The sequence below is a fragment of the Anarhichas minor genome, unplaced genomic scaffold (genome assembly GCF_050575085.1).
Source record: "Anarhichas minor isolate MPS153535 unplaced genomic scaffold, ASM5057508v1 ptg000024l, whole genome shotgun sequence".
NCBI lineage: Eukaryota > Metazoa > Chordata > Actinopteri > Perciformes > Anarhichadidae > Anarhichas > Anarhichas minor.
In genome coordinates this window covers 12,703,755-12,729,027 of record NW_027466470.1, presented here as the reverse complement: position 1 = coordinate 12,729,027, position 25,273 = coordinate 12,703,755, and the positions used below count along the sequence as shown (strand labels likewise).

At 40.5% G+C, this 25,273-nt stretch overlaps 3 protein-coding genes across 3 annotated transcripts; 2 read left to right on the top strand and 1 right to left on the bottom strand.

The window, feature by feature from the left end:
- Positions 1-375: 375 nt before the first annotated feature.
- On the bottom strand, positions 376-4,307 carry LOC142956090 (ras-related protein Rab-11B). The gene is made up of 5 exons (XM_076097409.1): positions 4,111-4,307; positions 2,547-2,742; positions 1,849-2,042; positions 1,522-1,602; positions 376-1,049 (listed from the first exon to the last, which is right to left on the bottom strand). Exons 1-5 carry the CDS (start codon positions 4,148-4,150, stop codon positions 904-906), a joined length of 657 nt encoding a protein of 218 aa, XP_075953524.1. The 5' UTR covers positions 4,151-4,307; the 3' UTR covers positions 376-903.
- Positions 4,308-6,506: 2,199 nt separating this feature from the next.
- LOC142956084 (mitochondrial import inner membrane translocase subunit TIM44-like) lies at positions 6,507-13,746 on the top strand. The gene is made up of 13 exons (XM_076097400.1): positions 6,507-6,541; positions 7,936-8,040; positions 8,239-8,403; positions 8,534-8,614; positions 8,766-8,915; positions 9,365-9,498; positions 9,593-9,678; positions 9,983-10,075; positions 10,400-10,524; positions 11,100-11,150; positions 11,482-11,571; positions 11,721-11,831; positions 12,175-13,746. Exons 1-13 carry the CDS (start codon positions 6,512-6,514, stop codon positions 12,292-12,294), a joined length of 1,341 nt encoding a protein of 446 aa, XP_075953515.1. The 5' UTR covers positions 6,507-6,511; the 3' UTR covers positions 12,295-13,746.
- A 7,919-nt stretch (positions 13,747-21,665) lies between these two features.
- Positions 21,666-21,941, top strand: ctxn1 (cortexin 1). Its single transcript, XM_076097411.1, has one exon. It carries the CDS (start codon positions 21,666-21,668, stop codon positions 21,939-21,941), a length of 276 nt encoding a protein of 91 aa, XP_075953526.1.
- Positions 21,942-25,273: the final 3,332 nt, after the last annotated feature.

The window sequence follows — 25,273 nt, the reverse complement described above, 5'->3', positions numbered from 1 at the left end:
TGGTTTCCCTTCTAGGCTTCTCAGATGGTTTCTTTAAATTAAATATTTGAGGCCTAAGGACATTAAATTATTCAATATTTTACAAAATGAGCAACAAGTCAGTTCAACGTGACATGATTTTGATCAGATTCAATTCAAGGACCTGCGATCGATATGAGACGATATGGCGGAGATGGTGACCCACACAATGAAAGCGCATCTTTAAGATTATGGTATTGATGGTTTCCCTTTGCGTCAGGGATATTGGATAATTGAATCAATATATAGATTCAGATCGATGTATCGTTGGCGTTACAAGGTGGTTCAGAGTCACTGTTCAGGTAGTTTGTCCTTTTGTGTATTTAAGGAGGTAGAAAAAAAGAGGGCACAAAAACATAATATCGTAAAATTTAATTTCATGGCATTAATATAATGTATGTGAGCGGACAAGCTATCAAAATCAAAACGAAAAAAGAATATATTTTACAGAAAAGGAAATAAGCATCAGCAAAGCGTCACAACCACTTTTGAGATGATGACTGAAGGAGGAAAGCCCAAAAACAGGACTGCTGGTACAACAAACGGGAAGGCTTGAAACCCAGGCCTCTAACATGTGCAACAACCGTCTACCAGGGAGATGTCGAGGCTTTACAAGGTCTCAGGCAAAGCTATTCTGCTACGCTACACTATCATGGGTAACTGTGGCGGCTACATACGCTTTACCATCAGTCAGGGTCAGATTACAATTTGAAATCAATTCAAGCAGCTCTTTCAGGAACTGATCATTTGTGGCATAACGGAACTGACTCCACTAATCTAAGAAGTGCAGATTCAGACAATATGGCACCCCAGGCAGATGGGGTATCCAACACTGTGGATATCAATTAATAATCGACCCAGGTGAGGAGGGACATTTGCCGTGGGCTACAGGTTCTGACAGCACTGCAGTTTGCTCCCCCTCTGGCCGTCGGTGGTGGGTGGCACGCTGATGTCCACCACGTTGTTTCCTGGGGACTCGTCATGGGCAGACCGCTCAGCAATCTGCTTCTGCGAGACGATGCGGTAGATTTCTGTTTTTGAAAAGATGGAATAGAAACAGATCAGCCATTTCCACCTAAACTATTTTGTTGTTTCGGGTGCACACTGACAATGCTACTAAAAACCAAACAATGAAGCTATACTTTATATTTTAAGTTAATGCTTCAGTTAAGATTTTGCACAAGATGGATCAAAATAACTTCCCACAGTAAGAGGAAGTTACACAAGTTCAAGAGTTTACTTACAAGAAATGAACATTTCTTTCAGTTGTTGCTCATTTCTCTGTTAATATCAGCAGCTACTTTTAAAACCGACAAAGTTTTTGTTAAGCGACACAGTTTCAGCTTAGAATTGCATCGTCATGGTATGTTAACAAACAAAGGTGTGGGAATGATTGGTGTATAAGAAGTTATGGTGACATTTTAAAAGCACTTCAATTTCTTATCGCTTAAGTACGACAACAACAGTGCAGCTCTGACGTCCCAACTCTGTTCACAAGCGTACCTGTGAGGATATTCTTAAAGGCTTCTTCAACGTTTGTTGAGTCCAAGGCTGAAGTTTCTATGAATGACAGATTGTTCTTCTCTGTGGGGTAGGAAAGAAAACATACAACTGTTTACTTAATAATAGAAGCAGCGAGATAAGTTAATATCAGGAATGGCAAGAATGTTTAGTTTTATATATATATACTCTTTTCTTGCCACCTTCAGAAAAACAAAAAATAGAGTTAAGGCAATCTATAACTTGAAAGAACTAGAAATAAATTCCATAAAATCCCTCCCCACGCTTAAATATTTAGGCTTTCCTGTGTCTTTTTGGAAGTCACAGTACCTGCGAAGGCCCGGGCCTCGTCTGTGGGCACGGCCCTGAGGTGGCGCAGGTCGCTCTTGTTGCCAACCAGCATGATGACAATGTTGTTGTCGGCGTGGTCTCTCAGCTCCTTCAGCCAGCGCTCCACATTCTCATAGGTCAGGTGTTTGGCTATGTCGTACACTAAGAGCGCCCCCACCGCTCCTCTGTAGTATCTGTAACAGGACAGCAGACACAACCGCATCAGAACATTTCACTGGTGATGACAAGAACCGTCTGCAGGTCTGGTTCAGTCCTAAAAATCATTCTAAAGTGTTCAGTTAAATATCTTTCTGTTTTATTATTTTTATTTGATGCGAGATATAAAGGTTAAAGTCAAAGTTTGGTGTGTGAAACCTGCAGATACTCTGAATTTACATTTAACATGTTTGACAAATACCAGATGCACTTGCGTATATAGAACATTGAGAGGGCGGCCTGGGTTCTGTGTCTTACTCAAGAAGATCAAACCCACAAGCTCAAGACTTGTTGAGCAGTACCCATCCTCGATCAAAAGTGCCATCCTCTAACTAAATGTTGTAGAACATATCCAAAAATCTGCCTCATTTGAGGTGATCTAGTCTGAAGGATAGAGTGTCACTTGTGACTGCTCTGCTTAAGTATCCCCCCCCCCCCCCCACTGAGGCTGGACTATCAGCAGCACACAGACGTGGACTCACGCCGAGGTGATGGCTCTGTAGCGCTCTTGTCCTGCTGTATCCCAGATCTGAGCCTTTATCGTCTTGCCGTCCACCTGAATGCTGCGCGTGGCAAACTCCACTCCGATGGTGCTCTTACTCTCGAGGTTGAACTCATTTCGGGTGAACCGAGAGAGCAGGTTGCTCTTCCCTACGCCCGAATCCCCAATTAACACAACTGTGGAGGAGAAAGAGGAAGGGAAGGAAAAGAGGAGACAAGTGTGTTAGTATACTGTATGAGCGATGCGAGAGGGGCCATAAATACATTAAGATATCCAAGAAATGTTGATATTTCATAAAGAAGTGCCTCTAAGCGCTGGTTTCAACAGAACCCATGGGCTTTGTGTGATTTATGGGACATGAAAAGTATCTATCTATCTATCTATCTATGTATCGGGACAACCAGCTTAACTAGTTCAGCATAGGTATGAGCTGTCGATGATTATTATCAGGCCCTGTTGTTCATGCATTGTCTCGAGCTGTGTCGTAAGGGGAAAGTGATTGATCAGGCTGGTGGAGCTGGGCCGAGCTGGGCTCCTGTTCACAGCACAGCAGCAGAGGTGGAGCCTTTTTGTTTTCCCTCTCCCTCGACAAAAGGAAATAGAGCCGAACTTTGTCCCCGTCGACATCGTGCTGGTGCGGGCTGCAGGAAGCTGATAACAGGCTTCATCAAAACCTGAATCGACACTTTCAGGCCGCCTTGCCCTTCCTGTTTCGGCCGGGTACACAGACGATGGCTCGGGCAGAGAGAGACAGAGAGGGAGAGAGAGAGAGAGAGAGAGAGAGAGAGAGAGAGAGAGAGAGAGAGAGAGAGAATTCGCCTCCGGCAGATGCCCTATTCATCCCACAGAGGATACTTTGTTACATCTAAATGGCCCTTTGGCTTATACAGGCCCGGGATGTTAATGTGCCACAGGATCTGATATCACGATCAAAGGAAGTCATTCTGGATCCAACTGAGCACCCAAGATAAACATGGGCCCGAGTCTGGTACCGCTCAAATCTGATCAGACTTACTGATCAGCCATAACAAAACAAAACACTGATACACAAAGTTATAAGTTCAGTTCAGTGTCTGTAAGAGCAGGCTGAGGAACAATCTGTGGATGAAGCTTATTGATCGGGAGAGGTAGAGGCTAATAGGCCTTTAATCAACCTCGTGAGGTGGAATGAAACAGCACGTCATTCAATAAAGCAGTAAACTCTTCACTCAAACGACCAATCCTGTTCTCTGACTTGATGAAAGTTGAATACAAAGGCTGAGCAAGGAGAGGGTTTTTCATCCCATATAAATATAGCTGCAGGCGTTGTAATGTTTCAATGACAGCATTATGTTTTAATAACAACAACCGATCATCATTCGGGCAGTTTCTTAAAAAAACATTAGTCCGTTTCTTTAGAAATTGTAGATATCTGTTCTGTGAAAATGACACAATAAGAGATTTATAGGCATTTCTACAGCATAGCTCTGTCGGTGTGAGTTAAGAGGGAATGCAGTCATCTTTCTTTCTTTCTTTCTTTCTTTCTTTCTTTCTTTCTTTTTTACCTTTGAACAAGAAATCGTATTCATCGTCTCGGTTCCCCATTCTGGACGAGGCCGCTCCGACGCTCGTCTCCCGAAGAGGATGTGTTGAAAGTATGGGTGTGAATTGTCGTTATATGCCAGAAAAATGTGGAAAAGGTTTGCGCGGAGACTCTGCGCCAGTGTTGGCTGTCAAGGCGAGCTGGCCGCAGAAAGAGAGCTCCCAACTCTGCAGCGGGAGGGGAGGAGTCCCTGCGCTTCAAATAGCTTCCTCAGGGGGCGCTCTTTACTGGCATGCCAGCAGATAACAAATGTTATGGTGGATGTATTTTGTTCTGTACAAGAAACTGACTTCAAGACTGGAAATAAATGATATATAGTGACAATTTAAATCAGTGGGGCAAGTTGCAAGTTATGAGGGAATTTAATAAAAGATGAAGGAATGGTCTCATTATAAAAACATGTGTTTTCCAACATGTAATAGATAAAACTAATGCGTTTTAAGAAGTGTTTCCTATGGGGTTTGTACTTTTGGCATCATCAGTCTGTTTTTCTATCATTGTTTACTGTTTTTATGTTCATGTCTTATTTTTCTTTATATATATTTTGTTCACTTTTTCTTTGTGTTTTTCATTTGTTTGTATACAATGTAATCTTTGAGTCTGCCACATACATATTTTATAATAAAGATTACAATAAAAATACATTTAAAAAAATGGAAACTAATTTTTAAGAAAATGCATATAAAATATGCAATTCTAGTGACAAAATATGTATTGTTGAATTTTGAAATTGAGTCAGGCTGTTAGCCAGATTAAATATAGATATCCACACATGTATTGTGAAAAAGAAAATATGCCAAATTGGCTCACTTCAGTTACAGCTACTAACAATTGGATTGTAGAAATCTAAATGTGAGTTTTTCCGAGTAACAATTGCATTGCAGTGTTCATTCTGGATATCAAAAATGGGAATATGAAATTTAAAGCCTAATACATATGGAAAAAGTGACATAATTTTACCTATAGAAAGAATGTATTTGTGGATATTTAAAATTACAATTGTGGATAGAAAAATGTCATTGTGGATATGTTAAATCCTCTATTTGATTAGGAAGAATCTAGTTATTTATTTAGTTGTTCGTTCTATACTGAAGTGGAGATTTCAGAATATGAGAAAAGCCTTGTTTGGAAAAACTGCCTTTAAAGAGATTGTAAAATTCCAACCATTTTGAGGACACTAGGGTAAAACATTTAACTTAGAGTTATCACCATGACACTTAACCATATGATTATTCACATTAAGACATTTGTTTGTATTACATGTTTTCTGAAATTGTATGTTTAAATATGCAACTGATTTTCAACTTTACTTTTGGTGAATTTTGAGAAAATCTAAAGACGCAAATAGACAAAGACAAAGTCAAATAAACAGCTAAATGTGTATCTTTTTATGTTTTCTTTCCACTAGTCTGAAGGAAGACACGTTAAAGAAGCAAAATAGCCCAAACTCTCAAAAATGAAGAGTGCCCAAGGTGTTTTGCCTTAAATTAGATATCTGCAACATATCCAGTTGAGCTATTAAATGTTTAAACAGCCACTTATACTTTTTGAGGATATCTTAAATTTAGTTTGGACTGGTACAATCAAAGTTGTAGATATCTTGAAAAAGCACTTCTAATAGTAAGAATGCATTTGTGGATATCTTTAATCACCATTTAGATTATAGGAGAAATGATATTATGGATATCTGAAATGTAATTACAGATAGGAGTGTGGTTCTGTTAAACGTTAAAACGGCTTGCCATAGTATGTTTGCACATGAACAAATTCTCCATATATATATATATCAAGTTATAGACTATTTTCTCACAGTCAGGGCAGACTTGTCTTTTATGAATAAGATTACAAACAGTATCTTAATAAAAATTAAGACTTTAATTAAGAAAAAATACGAACTAAAAAAGATAACATATGCCATATCTTTAAATGATTTTGTAGGCCATGATGTGACAGTGTTTGAAGTCAAGTCCCGGAGCAATCCTACGCTGGGCTTTTGTGACAATAATGCCTCGTAACAGTGAGAAACTCCAAGGACACACTATGCACCAACTGTGATTTATTGTAATATATTGGGACATTTTTTAATTCATAACTATCAATTCAAATTAAGCCCATCTTTAATTGAGTCACTCACCAGTGACGGAATAAATTCAGTTCTTCAATGCGCTGATTTCCTGATTGGAGAGACGATATCGTGTCGTTATAAAAGCACAACGAATTTTCTTTTTAGGGTGGACTTGCCCTTTAAAGTTTTGCTGACAGCTGGCCCCGCCCCTGCCCATCAGCGCTGCTCCTATTGGCTGAGCGGAAGGTCAGCTGCTACAGCAGTAAGCACGTGCAACTCCGCGCATTTGAAGATCAAGATGGCAGCCTCCGTGTGTCGGTGCTACGAGGTTAGACCATTCATGTCCTTCATTACAGTTCTTTAGTCTCTAGCAGATCATTTAGTGAAGGGAGTAGACATATACAGCTTGTAGTTAGTCTGTCAACGTCTAGTCACGTGAAGGGGATTTTGTAGGTTGTTTTTATGTGTAAAATCGCGAGATGTCCGCTAGAAAAGGCCTTGCTGCATCAGACTAACGACAGGGTTTTTAATGTTCTTGTTCACCTATCAACGTCTAAAGTTAACTTATTTTTTTAGGTTTGTTTGGGGGCTTAAAACCGGTAACATTTAATTAACAAGTGAGCCGTTTAGACGCGTACATGTAGCCTGGTACTAACTCAGTTATGAAACCTAACAGGCGTAATATCCCCATTAATCATGGTGGTACAATCACTTGTTTAAGTATAGTTATTACACCAAATTCTGTGACTCAGGTTATGTGACCTGGCAAGGAATTTCAGCTTTGTGAGTGCAAATGGTTTTAGCAAACTTACGTATCACTGCTGTTACTCAACACGGTGCTCCTTTAGTCTCAACGTAGATTGGGTCAGCGAGCCAGCACATTCCACCAAAAAGGGACTTTATTGGCTGTGAACAAACTTAAATAATATTGAAACAAACAGTTGAACACTGGAATTAATCATACATGTAACTATACCAACAACTGGTGAACCTTAAAGAATAACTCGCAAGCATCAGGGAACACCAGGTCTGGGTTGTGAAAGAGCAAACGGATTAATGTTTTCTCCTCCTAGTTATAAGAGCACCGAGTTCACCTGTGTCTAGTTGACTCCACACAGCACAGGTGAGCCTGTGGCTCCTCCCACAGCTCATCAGGGTCATGGCAGACATAGAAGACAGTCAACAATAATATAATATATTAGTATAGCACGCCCACTACCCATGCAGATACAGACAGGTGACACATTTTATTAAACTCATCTATTTAAATCTGCTTTTAACCTGCAGAGCTAGTTATGTATGGTTTTGTGTTGTTCCTTACTGTTATGTCATCTCTTTTGTTCATATTGTAATTGCTCCTATTGTTTCTGTTTTTTACCATGTAAAGTGTCTTTGAGTACCTTTTTTAAAGCGCTATATAAATAAAATGTATTATTATTAAGCTGGCGAAGGTGTCCAGGTGTGTGTAAATATTGCCCAGATTGAGCCAAAACTCAATTACCACCCTGCAAACGACCAAAACAAATAGTGAATGGGGTTCTTACAAGTAGCAACATGACTCCTCTCTTCCTGCCATTTACCTATTGTATATTCTTGCTCGTTGCTGAGGGGGAAGGACTGCTTAGTATCTCATTAACCACCTCTCATTCATTCTCCATCCACTGCAGTGTTGGCAGAGTTGGTGTGTTTTGTTTTTGTACTAACCGTTTCTCTCCATTGCAGCTGGTTGGCAGACGTGCCTTGAGCCTCTGCTCCCGGCCTGCTGTCTCTTCAGTGTGGAGAGGAGATGCCTATACGTCACATAGGAGCCCAGCTGCAACTGTGCAGGTAACCACTGCTGGCTCCCATTTACCTTAACGGGACGCATACTGATTGATCACTTAATTACATAAAAGAAAATGATCAGTTGTTTGTGTAGAATTAATTGAGGTTAAGTTGTCTTTTACCTTAATGTGAATTGTCTGTTAACTCTATCTAAGCGTCTGTCTGTCCAACTTAAGTCCTACTTTCTATTTATCTCATGAGGTGCGATATGCTTCGGGACGTAAAGGTTTCTTCGGAGAGTTTGTGGATAACCTGCGGCAGGAATTCGGTAAGAACCAGGAGATGAAAGAGAACATAAAGAAGTTCAGAGAAGAGGCCAAGAGGCTTGAGGAGTCTGATGCTCTCCAACAAGCCCGCAGGAAATATGTAAGAACATTATTTGGTTTGTATCTATATTTCAATAATGATATAATATCTGCATCAACCAGGATTTGTTTTACATTATTTTTAATTTTAGTAACACGCCCTCATTATGTTTTTTTATTTCCTTTAATAGAAATCTATAGAGTCCGAGTCCGTGAAGACTTCAGAGGTGTTTAAGAAGACCTTCGGCTCCTTGTCAGAGACCGTCAAGGAGGTAAGGTATCACCACTTCTACACTATGGGTGTCCAAAAATAAATGCCCTCAAATGAGAAAATAAAGTCATCGTATATTTAACTATACCGACTGACTAATAGCATCTGTCTCTGTGCTTGTGTATGTGCATGGATTACCGTTCTGGCCATAGGGTCTTGAGGAGGTGAGTCGTACGGACATCGGGAAGAAGATCAAGGAAAGTGTGGAGGAGGCTGCCAAGACGGCCATGCACTCCGCTGAGTCCGTCTCCAAAGGAGGAGAGAAACTGGGCAGAACCGGCGCATTCAGAGCCATCTCACAGGTCAGAAGAGAAGAAAAAAAATATCCACGAGTTAACAAGGTTTCACACTAAAAATGTGTACTTTACTTGCACCCTAGTTGTTGCTCAGTATTTGGCTTATATTATTGCAAAAGAGTCGGCGTGTTTACTGTAGCTATTTACAGAGAAATTGAAATTACTGAAAACCCCAGTGTTCTCAAACGGTGAACGTCACAGGGTCTTGTAGTTCTGGGTCTTGTAGTTCTGGCTTGCCAGCCACAGTCGCCTGATTAGCATTGTCAAATAATCAACAGTTGCTACACCATCAAAGCTTTCGGATGAAACTTGCTTTTGAATTTAGGCTCCACAAAAGGCCAAGACTGCAGTTATTCGGCTCATGAGGTGTACTGATCTGAAAGTCCTGTACTGAACGGTTTGGTACAACTACTGTTACATCCCTGTTATAATACAACTGTGTGTGATCTCTGTAGGGTGTGGAGACCATGAAGAAGGAGATAGAAGTTGGGGATGCCGGCCCTTACAGAGCTCCCTCGCAGCTAAGGAAGAGAAGCGATTTCTCCTCCAAAGGAGCCGACAGCGACTCCAGAGTGTTCGAGGCCGATGAGTGAGTTTCCCCTCTCACCCCTCTCTTCTGTAAAAATGTGTCTTCACTTCCCGTCTAATGATGGAAGTCATTTTCTTGTATTTTTTTGATGCAGAGAGGCTATGGGTGTCGTTCTCCACAAGGATTCAAAGTGGTACCAGCAGTGGAAGGAATTCAAGGACGATAACGTAGTTTTTAATAGTAAGGAAATCCTCTGGATACATTCTCAGATACTGTGTGTCTGTGTTCTTTTTATAATATATAAAAATCATCTACTGTTTTCACTTATGTAGTTCCCTTTAAAGGCAGCAAGTGGCACCAGATTCTTTACAGTAGATTGCATTATGGACTAATACAATTCTGGCATTAGGTGTTTGAGACCATAGAGCCCTCACAAGCATAGGTTTTCTCCACTAGCACTGAAAAACTTGTATATATATATACAGTATATTTTGTTATTGAACAAGTTATCCTCACCCCAGTGTTCCCTTTTTGTTTCCTACAGGATTCTTTGAGATGAAGATGAAGTATGATGAAAGTGACAATGCTCTTGTCAGAGCATCCAGAGCTATGACTGACACCGTCACTGGCTTCCTGGGTAAAGCTCTCCAATAGTTGATTTTTACTCGTCATTGTCATAATCTCTTATGATTGTCCCGTCCAAACTGTTCTCCATACAATATAATTGATAAATTGTTCCCAAAACAGAATACATCCTGAAATGTCATGTCCATTTAAACAATATGTGAAAATACTTTGGCCATTTCAACAGGTAGTTTTGAAAAAAAACAAGCAGACATAACCATGTTTATAGATAAATGTGGGTATTGCAGAGACGTATGATATAAACTCATGTTTGTTAATGTCCCATCTATAGTATCGACTGATCTATTTGTTGATGTTGTCGGTGTTTGTTTTCCAGGTGGTCTTTTTTCTAAAACGGAGATGTCCGAGGTGCTGACACAGATCGTGAAGGCAGACCCCACCTTTGACAAAGACTCTTTCCTCAAACAGTGTGAGAAAGACATCATCCCGAACATCCTGGAGGTAAACAGACGCCTCTACTGTCTCAGTTTGTCCTTGACTACACTCGTCTTTTTGCTCAATACCCAAGGGTACTTCACAAAGGAGTTCAAGAAAAGAGTTACTGATGGAGGTGTTGTGTCATTAAAAGTGAAATTATGCCTCATCTTACATTAGATTTAGTAAGTTAATTTGTGTTGGAATTAGTCAAATCAGGCTGGAGCTGTCTGATTTTAAAGCTGAGCAGCAAAAGACGTAATTATTGATGAGAGGAAACACTCAAAACAATGTGTTGTTTCCTTCGTGGTCACAGAACAAGAGCTGATGATGCAGTTAAAAGCATATAATAATGACAAAAGACATACATTTCTAGTTTAAATGAACCTGGAAATCAATTGTCACTCGCATGAGTTTGAATAGTTATCTAAACGCACTGAATTTGGTGTTATAGAATGTAAATCTGACATTAAGACTACAAGACAATGGAAATAGGAAGGATTTAACAAAGAAAGGTTGGTTGACTGGTTCAGCTCACCTTGTGAAACCTTCTGCTGTAGTAAACAATCAACGTTGACACAGTGTCGCTGTTCTTTCTGCAGGCGATGATCCGTGGAGAGCTGGACGTATTGAAAGACTGGTGCTATGAAGCTGTAAGTCATATGCTGCCTCGACATTAAGTATTCAATTAAACTCTAAATAAATACAGCATAGACGGTGAAATGTTTTTTTAATTTCTAAAGTCTGACCTCAAACCAGCTGCATCTCTTTATTTAGTTTTATATCTTGTAATATATTTACATCAGGCAATTTCCTCATCTCTTTCTCAGTGCTCTGATGTATTTGCAAATAGGCAAAATGAACTAGGAATAGAAGCCTTCCCTAACGGGGAACTACTATGTTGGTCTGTCCACTTTAGTTGAGATACAAATATGTGTGAAGCTTCATTTCATGCCGAATGTGTTTTTATTTACCTGCCCTTAGACGTACAGTCAGCTGGCTCACCCCATCCAGCAGGCCAGAGCGCTGGGGCTGCTCTTCCAGTCCAAAATCCTGGACATTGACAACATAGATGTAAGCGCTCGTACACCAGCCATCGCACACATTGCCTCATACTTTACTGTGTTCTCACATTTCTAAAGCAATATCTGTTGTTATTGTTTCTTCCCTTTTGTGATGTTCTCATTTAATTAGTTTGTTCATGGTCTTTTCCTGTGCTGTAGCTGGCGATGGGTAAGATGATGGACCAGGGCCCGGTCCTGATCATCACCTTCCAGGCTCAGGTCGTTATGGTGATCCGCAGCCCCAAAGGAGACATTGTGGAAGGAGATCCGGTCAGTAGACTCGTGATCACCAGAATAGTGACTCTGATATAATCAGAGATATTTCAGGGAAGTGAATTACTCAAGTGGCTGAAATTATATCAGCACTCCTCAACACGTGTCTGTTTTTCATGTAGCAATAGGAATCTAATACAGTAATATTTAACATGCTGATAACGATAAATAGCTCGTGTGAATAAAAACATATTGCATCTAGTCTGTCCAGCAAGTTGCATCATACATCCTGAAAGACATTTAAATGTGTTGTGGTTGTTCACCTAGTCCTGAAATGTGACCTCTCCTTACGGTCTCTACGGTACTGACCCTGTGCTCTCCTCCCCCCCCCCCCCAACAGGAGAAGGTGATGAGGATGATGCATGTTTGGGCGTTGTGTCGTGACCAGGAGGAGCTGAACCCCAACGCAGCCTGGAGACTCCTGGACATCTCCGCCTCCAGCACGGAGCAGGCCCTCTAGGAGGAGAGCAGGTGGAAAAGGCAGACATGAGAGACGCGCAAACTGTGAAGGAGGGAAGAGACACAAGGACGTGCCTGGAACACCTGCACGTACTGTCTCTCACACACACACATACATTTACATCTGAGGGCAGAGTGCACCCATTCTCCTGTGTCCTGCCAGAGACTGTGTTTGTGCACAGAGGATTTATGTGCACATGTCAATCCATCCCCTCTACGGTGCGAAGACATACATGAACATAGTGATAAACTACTGGTATATGATCTATCCACGGAAAACTGTGCGTCCACCAGTATGTGCGTGTTCTCTTTTGCACTGGTTCGCTCGGTGTTTGGGTTTCCAGGTGGAGAGTGAACACAGAACACTTATATTCAGTTTTGGATGGATGGAACCAACTTCTTCAACAACTGGCTAAAAGAGGAGTCTGTGTCATTCCCATGATCGTTTCATGCAGTGGTACGGTCCATCCACACCGGGCTGGTGGCTGCATCCAAGAGGATCGGTGGAAGACGATCGACATCACACCTGTGACTTTGCCTGCTGGTCTCGAGAGGGACGACTGAAGCCTCAAACTAGATTTAATGTCGCCACTGTCTTTGTCAAATAATATAAACAGGGAATTAGAATTTGGGCAGAGGCACGGAGCCTTGTTGCAACAACCAAAAAAAGCTAAGTGTCAGCATGAGAGACCGTGTTGATCAAGGCAATCATGCTTCAAGTTAAAGGGGCACGCCACCAATTTCACACATGCAGATTGGTTTACGTGTCACACAGAGTTTACTCCTGTATGTTGTCATCTGTGGCTCTGAAGGGAGTTCATTAAAATCTGATAAATTAGCCCTGATGATGTCATCAGTTACCACAGATTGGACTTCACATTTTTAACAAAAAGCCTGTGTTACAAATTTGGGATGTGGACTTTGAAAGAAATAAGCATTTACCACCAGGCAGGAAGGGTCTGACGAAAGATTGAGTTGCATTATGGGAAACACAGGATTCGTTGTTTTTCAAGCTTGGCCATTATTATAGGATAAAGGTCAGGTTATCCAAGCCTGTGGAGCTTGGATTTCAACCATTCTTTTTAAAATGTATCTCTTGTGAGTCTCCCAACTTTGTGAAACTGCAATACTAAATGACTGGAGTACAACTTTAAGGCTTAAAGTGCAAATTGTACTTTATGCATAGCTGCAAGTGTCTGCCTGCCTATGTCCATGAGGATCTGCCAACTAAAGTGTGAATACTTTGCCTAATCAGTCGCTCAATGTAATATAAACAGAACGACACATCCACTGTCAAGAGTATATACATACGGCCCTTTAATGCCCCCTTAACAAAGAATACCAATGAATCCCATAAGAGAAGGTCTTCAATGTTTTTAGACTGTAAATGGTTGAAGTTTTCTTTTTCGAGACCAAATTACCAATAAAATAAATGCATTCTTAAAGAAGTCTACCATTGTCGCCAAAATCCAGCTGTGGTTGTTTCTTCTTGGTTCCTTCTGGCTTTCACGTCAAAACCTTATTAAAACTTGAGAAGGACATCAAGTCAGACAGGTTTGAACCATAGTACATGTATGTAAATGACCTGTGTAGTCGGGGTCCATGTTGTCGCGTGTACTGTAGCTCAGAGCGCCCAATGCACCCGTGAAGCCACGAGCAACTGGAGAACACGTGTCCTTGTGTTTGTGTTTGAAAGGCAGCACATGTTTTCTCAAGTTGCCGTGCATCAGGCTCCCAGTCACTGTACATCCACTCTCAATAAGAAGAACTGCATTGTATCTACGTATAAATATAAGCGCTCAACTCCTTGTAAATATATTAAATGTTGAGTACTGCTTCTTTGTGAGAGTGAGAGGGACCACATTCAAATATGTCTTTTTGGCATCTTTATGGTTTGATGATCATTTGCCATCTCATGTTGTATACTTTCCAGCCGTTTGTTTTACAAAAAATGTTTGGTTTACTGTTGCTGAAGATGAAAACTTGAATGAATAAGCACATTACTGTACCCGTTGTGTTTACTGTGTGACCAGGTGGGTCTCTGCTCGCATGTCCCTGAAGATTGAACACATGATTGTACTGTAACTCTCTTTACTTGACTATTCAATTAATCTACAGAAAAGTCCATCATTGTGAAGAGAAGTTGATAAATATATTTAGTGCCTAGAATATACCACCATCATTTGAGCACGTTTTGTTTGGATAACAGTTCATTCATGGCCAAGGCATGTGATGTGAGATGGTGTGATACAGACTAGATGTCATGAGAAGAAACAAGAATTGGCAATTCTTTCAATTATAAAAGTCAAACAATAGATGAGAGGACTCATTAAGGAGAGACACCCAAGGTGAACAGGTTAGAAGATTTAACTAATAGGTATCATACTTACTCAGTCAATTACTTACATTAAGACAATTATTTATATATGTGTTTCAATATGCAAATGAGGTATTGTCCTATCAAATATGTGCTCATTTAAATCAAGTTAAAAATAGTTTTCAATTTGTCACAAGAGTCCAATGTTTTTACAGAGGCACTTTTGGATATCTCTTTGTATCACTCCATGAATCCTAAAATACTGCAACAGCCATTAAAAAAATAAGCCAAATTGCCATGTTTTTAGAAATAAAATGCTATTCAAACCAGTCTATGATTGATATATATATACAAACCCCTCTGTGAAAAAAATCTGAATATATTTAGGATTGAAACTGGAAGGTCTGTTGTGTGTACGAGCTACTGAAGAGATTTCTGGCTCAGAGAAAACGGCCTTTTTAAAGATGTGTTTTGTAAAATCTCATACATTTTACAAGACACGACAGGGGAATAGGGTAAAATATTTTAAATGAATAGGTATCGCTACAATCGTGTTTTTTTTGTATTAAAAGTTTTTGGGAAATTCCATGTTTGAAATGCAAACGAGGCATCTAATGCTACAGACGAAAAGAAACAAAGTGTAGTAAAATGAACACCTAAGTGTGTGATTTGGATGTTTTCTTTCCTCTCGTCTGAAAGAAGACAAAGTTATAGAAGCACAACAGCCCAAAATCTCAACAATGAGCAGTGCATGAAAAACAAGAGGCTGTATTTGCTTGAGGAGTCTCGCCTTAAAAAACATGCATGTGACGCTATGAAGGGAGACACTGAACAACATGTGTTGCGTGTGTCATGCGTGATGCTGTGAAGGGAGAGACTTTGTGAGAAACATGTGGCAGTACTTAAATCAGAAAACACTGTAATTCAGTCAGAGCATGGAGTAGACTGTACAGCTGGTCTATAGCAACAGATCTCAACAAGTATTGGTCAGATTGCCATGAAATATGGTTTAGATAAGAAGAAATAGATTCATGAGTTTTTCTATTTCTATCCAGTAATATGTCTGTCAGCAGAATAAAGGGTGCTGTATTATGATTCCCTTCGCACAAGCTTTCTTAGAGTCAGCAGCTTTCTATGTTTTGTGTGTGTTTGTGCTCACAAGAGAAAATTAAACTCTGCACGTTCTGTGTCCTTTGTTTTCTCATTTAGAAACTGACAAGCTTTGATAGATGTCCATGGATCTGGCCATTGACAATGGTTGATAAATCTATGGATTTGGTAGTATAGGGATGATAGATCAGGCTTTAAATAACGAGTGCCTATAGATCCACACAGGGCCTATACAGGAGACCTCATCCCATAGCTGTCTGCTGTGATGAATGACGGGGGACGTCCTCATACTAACTAACCTTTGTTTCTCCGAAGCGTACTCGCTTCTCTTGACAGCGACCGAAGCCTACTGAGGGTTGATTCCTCTGTCATCGAAGCTAAATGAAAGTTAATCCTTGTCAGTTAATGGTATCTATCAAGTGTTATTCATGTCAGGCACAAGTTAACAGTAAAAAAAAACATTTCAATTGCAGCATATGTTCAGAGCATTCTTCTGGAAGAAGTCCATGTTTTGCCCTCCGAGCAATGAGCACTCTTATGGTACCGATTGAATGGAGATTAATGCACCAACGTCACAGCCTGGAGGCCGAGCAGTACTCTGCTTTTTAATCACAGTATGTTCTTGGAGGCACACTGCTATCATGTATACACCAAGCTGTGCTCTAGTTTACATAATAAAAAGGCTTTAAGTGCAGTGTATGCAGCAACATCCGACCATTATGTAAGCAGCTATCAAACTGTTTAAATGTCATTAAACCGACAATGCTTATTTAGATGCTTACATTTATCTTTGTGGTTGTTTTAGGTTGTTTTTTTTTATGAGAAGCAACATACTTTTAGAACACAGTTTGTGATTATAATGTCCCCAGCAAATGAAACAACATTTAAAGGAATAGCTCTGTCCTGATACACTGGAAAACCTACTTGTTTCTATGCATACTGCACACATTTAGAGGTTGACGCGATATTCTTAAATTTAGGTATACACGAAGTTCCCCTTTGAAAATTGCTTGTGAAACATATCGACGTAATATGTCAGGTGTATATGTACAGTATTCAACATTTTCGGAAAAATGTTGAAATAAACAAACTTGAGATAATGTGTTAATTAGTGAGTCTAGTCTCAATGCTAAGCTAACCAGCGACACACAGTGTACATATCTGAGAGCGGAATCGATCTTCTCATCAAATTCTGTAAGGAAAAAAGAAATGTATTTCCAAAAATATCAAACTATTCCTGTAAATATAAATATCTATTTAATCATAATTACTAGACAATTTTGAACAGAACAGGTTAATATATATAACTTTCTCTGCCTTTGTAAAAACTGTTATGTGTCTCCCGTGTTATAACAAGGGCTGCCTAAAAGGTTCAAACCAGGGCAACAGAGGCTTAAGAGCACCACAAGGTTTGAGTTAATCAGACTCACCTGCTGTCATGGGTCCAGACATCCTGTCACGGTGACCTGAGTCTGCTGCCTGAACCACAGCTTGACCTCTCAGTGGACCATCTGTAACAACAAGGGGGATAGCGATGAAAATGTTGAATTTCATAACCTTGCAGGCTGGAGACCTTTATCAACTAAGTCCCCAGTAGGCGGCCTGCTGGAGCACTGCTCAGTGTGATTTGATTAGGATCCCCTGACGATTAATTAAAACTTCGGGGAGATCCCATGCGTCCTCAGGCAGGGAGGATGAGGATGTGTACGTACTGCAATCTGTGCCAGTGTTTGTACAGATTTAATTGAGTTAATTAATTGCTTCTCACAGTGAGTATGTGGAGCTGAGCCACAGGTGCAGTCAGGGTGCTCCACTTGTTTTGTTTCACATCATGACCGCAGCATTTCTTGCAGTTCAGCAAAACGTCCAATGCAGTCTGACGTTAGATTTCACTAAATCATCTGGTAGAACTGGCAGTAATGAGGAAGTCTTCCACCAAGCATATGCAATCTGCAGGCCTTCCTTTGTAAAGTGCACTTTATTAATGCATCAACTTTGTCTCGACCTTCTGTTTTCCAGACAAATCATCAAGTCAACATCTTGTTCTATATCTGATTTAATTTTGTTCTAAACTAATTAGTGTTTAATAGAATTACTACTAACTACACAGCGCAGTAAAGCTGGAGGGTGGTCAGTCACAGCAGTTTAATTCAGCCATGTCTTTTAAATACTGAAGTTGTGGGTCCAATCGATCCAAAGTCAACATTAATACTATGTAAAATCTCTAAACCGTCTTAATTTTGGGGGCTTTTCATAGCTACCTGATCAACTGCATGAAATGCTATTTTATTTTAAAAGGGAATTTCTCACAAAACGACTTTATTCTATTTGTGCTGTTTTAAAACTCTCTCCACGCTTCCAGGAATAACGGTGGAGAATAACTGAATCCCAGGGTTAGAAATACTGTAATCAGCCTAAAAATGTGTAAATAAAACTCAAAATTGCCAGAAACAAATACAGACGACTTTAATATCCTCCGTGAAACTACGACCCTCTATAATGTCATTACATTTCCTTCGTCACATTTGTCTTTTGATATCTCTCAGTCCAAACTAACGTAAGAACTCCACTGTATAATTCATGTGATCAACGCATCATCTTTATTTAAATAGCCCAAAATTACAAATCTCACCCTTATAATTTGTACAACATACTGTACAATAAACTTCAACAGGAAAAGTAAGTGTGAAACTAGTTATAAGCAAGCAGGTTTCGGTGCACAAACTTTGTTTGATTTTATAGGATTTTATAGGATTATTCTCTCTTTTGAAGTAAACAACCATAAAACTCATATTGGCTGCATGGCTACCAGGGTCCCTCAGTGTCCATGCCCCACACACTCCTCTTACATAATGCAAAAGCCACACATGGCTCCCTGCGCTTCACTCATCCAAACGAACAGATTATGTGTGCAGTCCGTACAGGGGCAGGCATATTAAGTGGGCTGCGAGGTGGGGCGGATCCCTCAAACAGCACGGATTTAAAGCTCCAGTAAAGCAAGAGGAGGTGCTGCAGGACGTGACAGAGATGAGACCTGAAGCGAGCCCGGAGCTGTCTGCAGTGCTGAACGGCTGCTGCTGCTGCAGGATCATCATCATCATCACTCTGTGTTTCTCAGTGCATGTCCTCACAACAGCCGGGAAGTAAGTTCTCTAATCTTATCATCCTCCAGTTTGTCATTGTGTGAACTTTTGTATGTAGACAGCGTGGAACTTAAAACTTCATGTCCATTAAATTGGTTCACCCTTCTGGGAAGAATTCATTAGTTAAGGACGAGTTAATTCTGTTCTTGGAGCAAATCTTCACACTATAAAGGCGATCTACCCACTGCATGATGTTCATCTCTTGTCCTGCATTGTAAGGACATAACAAACGTAGAACAAGTGTTTTAAGTTTCAGATGGTTGCAATAGAAGCTTTATAAAGAAGATGAATGAAAGCTCTTTTAACAGCAGTTAAACAAAAGTTCAAATTGCCTGTCTTTGACTCTTCATTCATCCATGTGATCAAGAAATCTTATTGCTTTTCACCACAAGAATAAACATCAAACTACAGAAAGCCTTTGGGGTGATATAATCAGAGATCACTGCCAGCAGGGATTAAAAAAAAAGATGGAGGCAACAGCATTGTGAAGTATGAAGTTATTCATCTAACATTTTTAGCATTCAATCAGAAACGTCAGATGACAGAGAGCTCGTTGCTTCAACTACAGATATGTGGCTTTGTTTAGCGTGACAGTGCACATTCAGGGTTTACTCTAGACAACATCATTTACCCTTTTATTTGGAGAAGTCCTTGACATTTTCAAAGCTGCTGTTGTAATCCACAGGTATAAATGGGAGGTATTACGGCCACGAGGGACACCATATGTTACTGCTCTGTCCTCAGAATACACTGGCCTGGCTGTTTGAGACTTTTCTCTCTTTCATTGCCGTTTTTAAATGTTAAACAAACTGTGATTCTGTGACATTTGTCCACATTTTACTTTCAACCTGGACTCCAGAATAGCTAAAAGTATTTTTTCTGTGTGTGTAAATCAGACGTGGTCAGGCCCCACGGTGTGATTTATCTGCTGCTTAGGAACCAAAGCAGGTCTCTCAATGAGGATTGATGTTGCTCATTCTTTTATATTCTTTAGAGCTGCATTTGTTTTTGACCAGTTTGTCCATTCTCCGTGGTGTTTGTCTCAGGATGACCTTGGATAACCTGCTTTTGAAAGGCCATCTTTAATGGAGCCGAATATCTGCAGAGTTTGCTTGTGAATAAGTTTGCGATACAAAAATGTGTTTTGTTTGACTTCCTCAGTAGCCCTCCCCTACTTTATATTCTGCCAATGTAGCATCGAGAAAACTGTCAAGTAAAGTTGCAGTGAGTAGCAGAAATTGTCGGATGTGTTGCGTAACTCACTGTACATTCTGACGAGGCACATTCCCAAAAGGATTTCAGAGGGGAAAAAAACTCAATAACTTTAAAATCCAGTCTTGTATCATTTTCTTTCATGTTTTTTTGGCAACTGTAAAATCAAACTATAAAATTGTCTGTGCAAAAGCAAGGTAATGCTCTACTTCACGGCTCTCTCTCTCGCAGTCATTTAGCTTCCCTCTATACACGCAGCTACCTGAACTGTCCAGCCTGATGTAACCACAGGCCAGTTGATAATTGATACTGAGGCAGGCAGTTTCTTTCATTATGTCTTCAAGTCCCCTATTAAAGCTGCTCTTGGCCCTTAAGTCCCATCATCCAGAGAGCAGGGGAGCTATCAACATGTCTTTTGTGAGGATCAGCGGGGTGATGAGGAGGGAGACGAAGCCTCCTGGAATAGAATCTGCTGACTAGGGGAGTGCACCTACAGCAGGAACTGTCTCTCCACTCCACGGCCCATTTAAGAGCCCACAGAGAGCGTTTCTGCGAGTGATGCAACTCTCTGAGGGTTATCTTCATATTAATCTCTTCCGTCATCAGTTTGATATATTTATCTTGTACTATGTTGTATTTGAGTTCAAAATAGGGGTAGTGTTTCTGTCTTGTCTCACTTATTTTTCTCACGACAAAGATGAGCAGATTGGACATGGTGTAATAACAGCTTTAAAGTGAGATGTGCTGACTGGGGGTAATGCATGAGCTCTGAACACCCTGAATCAATCAGACTTTCCCCTCCATTCAGCAAACTCTGCATGCTGGAAACTCACTCACTCATGTTGCGTCTCGTCTTTGTTTTTTCCCCCTCAGGTATCTTGAGGAGTGAATCTCCAAATGAACACGTTACTGGTGAATCAAGATATACAAATAGCAGCTCTTTCAGTAAATCAACAACTCACTGCAACGCGGCCAAACAATTCGAAGGGGTTCGATACGAAAACCTTTGCTGAAGCACCACAACGCGGATCATTGACAGCCAGCGAGCACTTTGATTGATCTATGGAACATCTTCAGCCACTCGGCTGAGATTTATACTTCACTTTGTAAATCCCCATTAGTGACCCTCTAGGGCTGCTACTGGATGAGCGATATTGACAAATGAACTAAGGACTGTATGGATGATCTGAAATTGAAGTAGTGACCTCAGCTTTTGTTTGCTTTTATTAGATTTTCTTGAAAGCAAGTGAGTCTAAGTGGAAGAAAGAGAGAGGGACAGTTAAATCTAATTAAACCTCGCTGAGCATGCCTCAGCGTGCTGCTCTGCTAACTGGAGGGCTTATTCATTTGCACTACTGATTTGCCCCGTGTTGTTTTCCTGCTGGAACCGTTTCTTTGCCCTGTGGCTTGTGGGAAACACTGAGTTCAATCTGTTGACATCTGCCAGATTTCACAATGTGATCCCTCTCTGGGTTTAGAAATCACACTCACTTTAGGTTGAGGTTATGCCGTTCCTCATAGCTTCTGACTGCAAAATAAAACGTGTACAGTAAACAATTTCAACCTCCAAAACATTCCCTGACTTCCAAGATGAGCGACGCAAACTACTGGGTTGTGGACTATGATCTCTCCACTCCTGCTCCGTCTGGGTTCCCCAGGGGCCCAACGGTGCAGCAGCCCATGCCGGGGCACCCCGAGCAGGGAACGGCGCTGTGTTTCGTTGGCCTCCTCGTGCTGCTGCTGCTCTTTCTCGTCGTTCGCTGCGTCCGTATCTTATTAGACCCCTACAGCAGCATACCAGCCTCATCGTGGACGGATCATAAGGAGGGGCTGGACAGAGGACAATTTGATTATGCACTGGTGTGAAGATGAGGGGGGGATCGGGAGATGAAGAGAGGGATGAATTTGGAGACATGTTAAGGTTCTGCTAAAAGCTTCTAGTTCCAAAGATTCAGCTCCTTAAAATGAAAGAAACTGCATTATGTTTGTTGTTTGGTTGGGGTATTGTAATGCAAGCTGTAAAGATACCAGCATAAAAATGATATTAAACAGTATCTGTACAAGGATTCAATCCAGAGAGAAAAATGAGCAGACGCCAGAAGTCCCGCATCTATTTTAATTCCCAGTAATTAACGTCATATTGGGTATGTTGTTACACTGCAGCTTCTAGAGTGACAAATTGCAGGAAGACAGCGATCAGTATCACAGCATTACCTTATGACTCCTGTTTGTCCTGTCATTTTGTAATTCTATAATGTTTCTACAAATCCCAGGGCTGAATTATAAATAGAGAGCAGAGCTGCTGCGAGAGAGGTCCTGATTAAATAAAAGTGAAATCGAATGAGTTTAGGGTAGACATGGAAGTCATTCAGACAGAACTAATATGCACTGGTGCAGCAGATTTAAAGCAAGATTGAGACCTTTATACGTCGATTTGCTGTTAAAATGTAAAAGTCTTTCTGTCTTTTTTGGAAGTGCAGCTGAACGAACAATTTAGAAGATGTCAAAGTTTCTCTGGAACAGGAAACCTGTTTTTATGTGAGCCGTGCTGGATATTGTGAGGCATTTATACGACCTCTAACATGATCCTCAGGTATAATGATTTCTATTTAACCTAAGCCTCTATAATTAGAGGAAATCGCCTCCTGAAATTGAGCTTTAGCTAATATTTGTATCTCTCTATTTTCTTCAATGTGTCCTGAATTTCAACCTTATCCCCCTATACAAGCTGTTGTTTATAATACATAACAGTTTATACTAATTATTTTATTTGGGGTTTTGTTATTTCATGTCGCCATCCCTTTAAGAGGCTTATGAGACTCAGTGCAGAGAGTCACTATACGCTGACTCAATACGAGTCGTATAAAGTTATGATTATGAAATGCATGTACACCAATTTCTTTTCTCTAATCCTTTTTGCCTTTAGGCCCAGTCCAGTGCACCAGCCAAATCTGTTCAACAGTGCCTGTAGGAATATGAGAAAAGCTAAAAACGATTTCGTACTCACTACTTACTGTCCTTCTGCATCTTGTTTTATAATATTGTTTCTGCCCATATTTTACTGTAAAGTCCTCTCTATAAATAAACTTAAGTATTAATATTTTTGGGATTTGTTAAAAAGTTGTTTTGTTTCATTAATGATGACCAAAAGTTTAGCAATACCAATTATATTGTGTATGGTCTTACTTCCCGGATGTAGACTCTTGCTGGTAATAATTAGATATTTTCCTAATGTTTCTTGAAATTAGCATTCAGTTTTTAATGAAATAAAAAGCTTTTGTCCTGTCTTTTTATAAAGTTGCATCGCTTTGCAGTACACACACATAAAAACAGACACACACACACACACGCACACGCGCGGCACCTAACACACACACTTTTACTTGAGCAAACACTGTCCTCACTGCTGCCCTACAATCAAGTCAAGCAAGATTTAGAGCACATGAAATCAATTGGAGGCTTGTAAAGAGACACAATCAGTTAATTTATGAGGACCGGCCCTCACAGAGTCAGACCGGCCCCCCAGGACTAAATATATCCCTACGCTGACTGACATGGACCCTCAGCACTCTGCTTGTTTGGATGGGAAAACATACATAAGGGAAAATCTGTGGCATTTTTCAAAACATCTACGTCAGTCATCACAAGAAAATAGCAAAAGCACTAAACTAAAATATTTAAAGTAACTTTGGTGACTTGTCCTCTAGAGCCATCATCAGGTCAAAAGATAAATGTTTCCAGTACTTTGGTATATAATTACATACATTCCAATCAGCCTCAGTTGTACTTTGTGTAATTAGCACTGGTTAGCATGCTAAACTAATGCTAATATGCTAAACTAAGACGGCAAACAAGGTAAAGATTATACCAGCTAAAAATCAGCATGGTACCATCTTCATTGTGAGCATGTAAGCATCAAAACGTTGGCAATAAGTAAGGGCAAGTTATCTGGCACAAACAGTGCACAGCCAGCCAAACTGGACTAAAACGGCCCTTTTCAGTTTTTGCTTCAGTGCGTCCTGACAATTTACTTCGTTGACAAAACAACAAAAGCAGTCGGTCCCCATCAGTCTCTCTCATGTGTACACAGATATGCAAATAAGGCTGGATCACAGAAAAACAGGACCTCAGGCCTGACATGCATGACGGATGCTGTTCCGTGTTAACATACTGTACATGTGACACTTCCAACATGCCACAATATTGCTTGGTAAACCAATATTATATTGGCTGGTAATACTATTATAATTATTATCATTTAGTTGTTTATTACTAATCAAAAATATATACATTTAACATTTGTCAAATTGTAGAAGTACTGTAATGTTACTGTAATGGCCGGTGTTGTAAGCTCTGCTTATTTGATTACATCTCACTCTCACTACAATTTACATGCAGACGTTAGACACACAGAAAAGGCAGGTGCACACAGTATGCAAATAAATATCTTCCTGAATCTGGACAGGGTCAATTACTGGTAGTCTGACTCAATCCCACAGAAATGCACGGAAACACACTCTTACATACCCCCCCCCCCCCCCCCCACACACACACACACACACAGACACAGGTAAACACAAACATCAACAGAAGTTAACCACAGCCCACATCCACACACATGCAGATCATGGTTGATGTTTTTGTTCTGTTGTAAAACGTACACAAACTCTCTTTCCCTTTGTTACAGCATCTCCCAGTCAGTTTAACACAGCCGTTACGTAAACATTAATGAATTGAATAATACACCGATGCCTTACACATAACACAGCTGTGCTGTCCTGACTGATACAATAATAGCTCATCTGCATAACAGTAGTGATGTTGTCAGCAGACAGCCTGCTTATCTCCATCCACGACAATACTAGCTGAGTGTGCTGAAGAGCAGGTTGGTGTGTGAGGACTGGGTGTGTCTGCATGGGTTCAAGAGAAGCCAGTGACTGTGAATGTGTGTTTTAAGGGTGTGCCATCGGGGTTTGTGTTACAGCAGGTAAACACACAGCCCTCAATGACAGCATGCACGTATATCAGAGTAAAGTCTGTGTGCTCAACTATGCACATACTTGGTGAGGTCTGTTTACCTTCAAACTAGGAAGTCCTGGATTGTTGCTTTGGGTGTTAACAGCCGCTTTCCAAGTGACTGGGCACCCAGGAGATGTCTGTCATGAGCACAATCTATGATGGAGTATAAGGAAACGAAA

Coding starts and splice junctions, on each gene's coding strand:
- LOC142956090 (XM_076097409.1), bottom strand. CDS start 4,150: ATGGGGAACCGAGACGATGAATACGATTTCTTGTTCAAAG. Junction 2,743..4,110: donor ATACGATTTCTTGTTCAAAG/GTAAAAAAGAAA, acceptor TCTCCTCCACAG/TTGTGTTAATTGGGGATTCG. Junction 2,043..2,546: donor TACAGAGCCATCACCTCGGC/GTGAGTCCACGT, acceptor GTCCTGTTACAG/ATACTACAGAGGAGCGGTGG.
- LOC142956084 (XM_076097400.1), top strand. CDS start 6,512: ATGGCAGCCTCCGTGTGTCGGTGCTACGAG. Junction 8,041..8,238: donor GCCCAGCTGCAACTGTGCAG/GTAACCACTGCT, acceptor TTATCTCATGAG/GTGCGATATGCTTCGGGACG. Junction 11,151..11,481: donor AAGACTGGTGCTATGAAGCT/GTAAGTCATATG, acceptor ACCTGCCCTTAG/ACGTACAGTCAGCTGGCTCA.
- ctxn1 (XM_076097411.1), top strand. CDS start 21,666: ATGAGCGACGCAAACTACTGGGTTGTGGACTATGATCTCTCCACTCCT.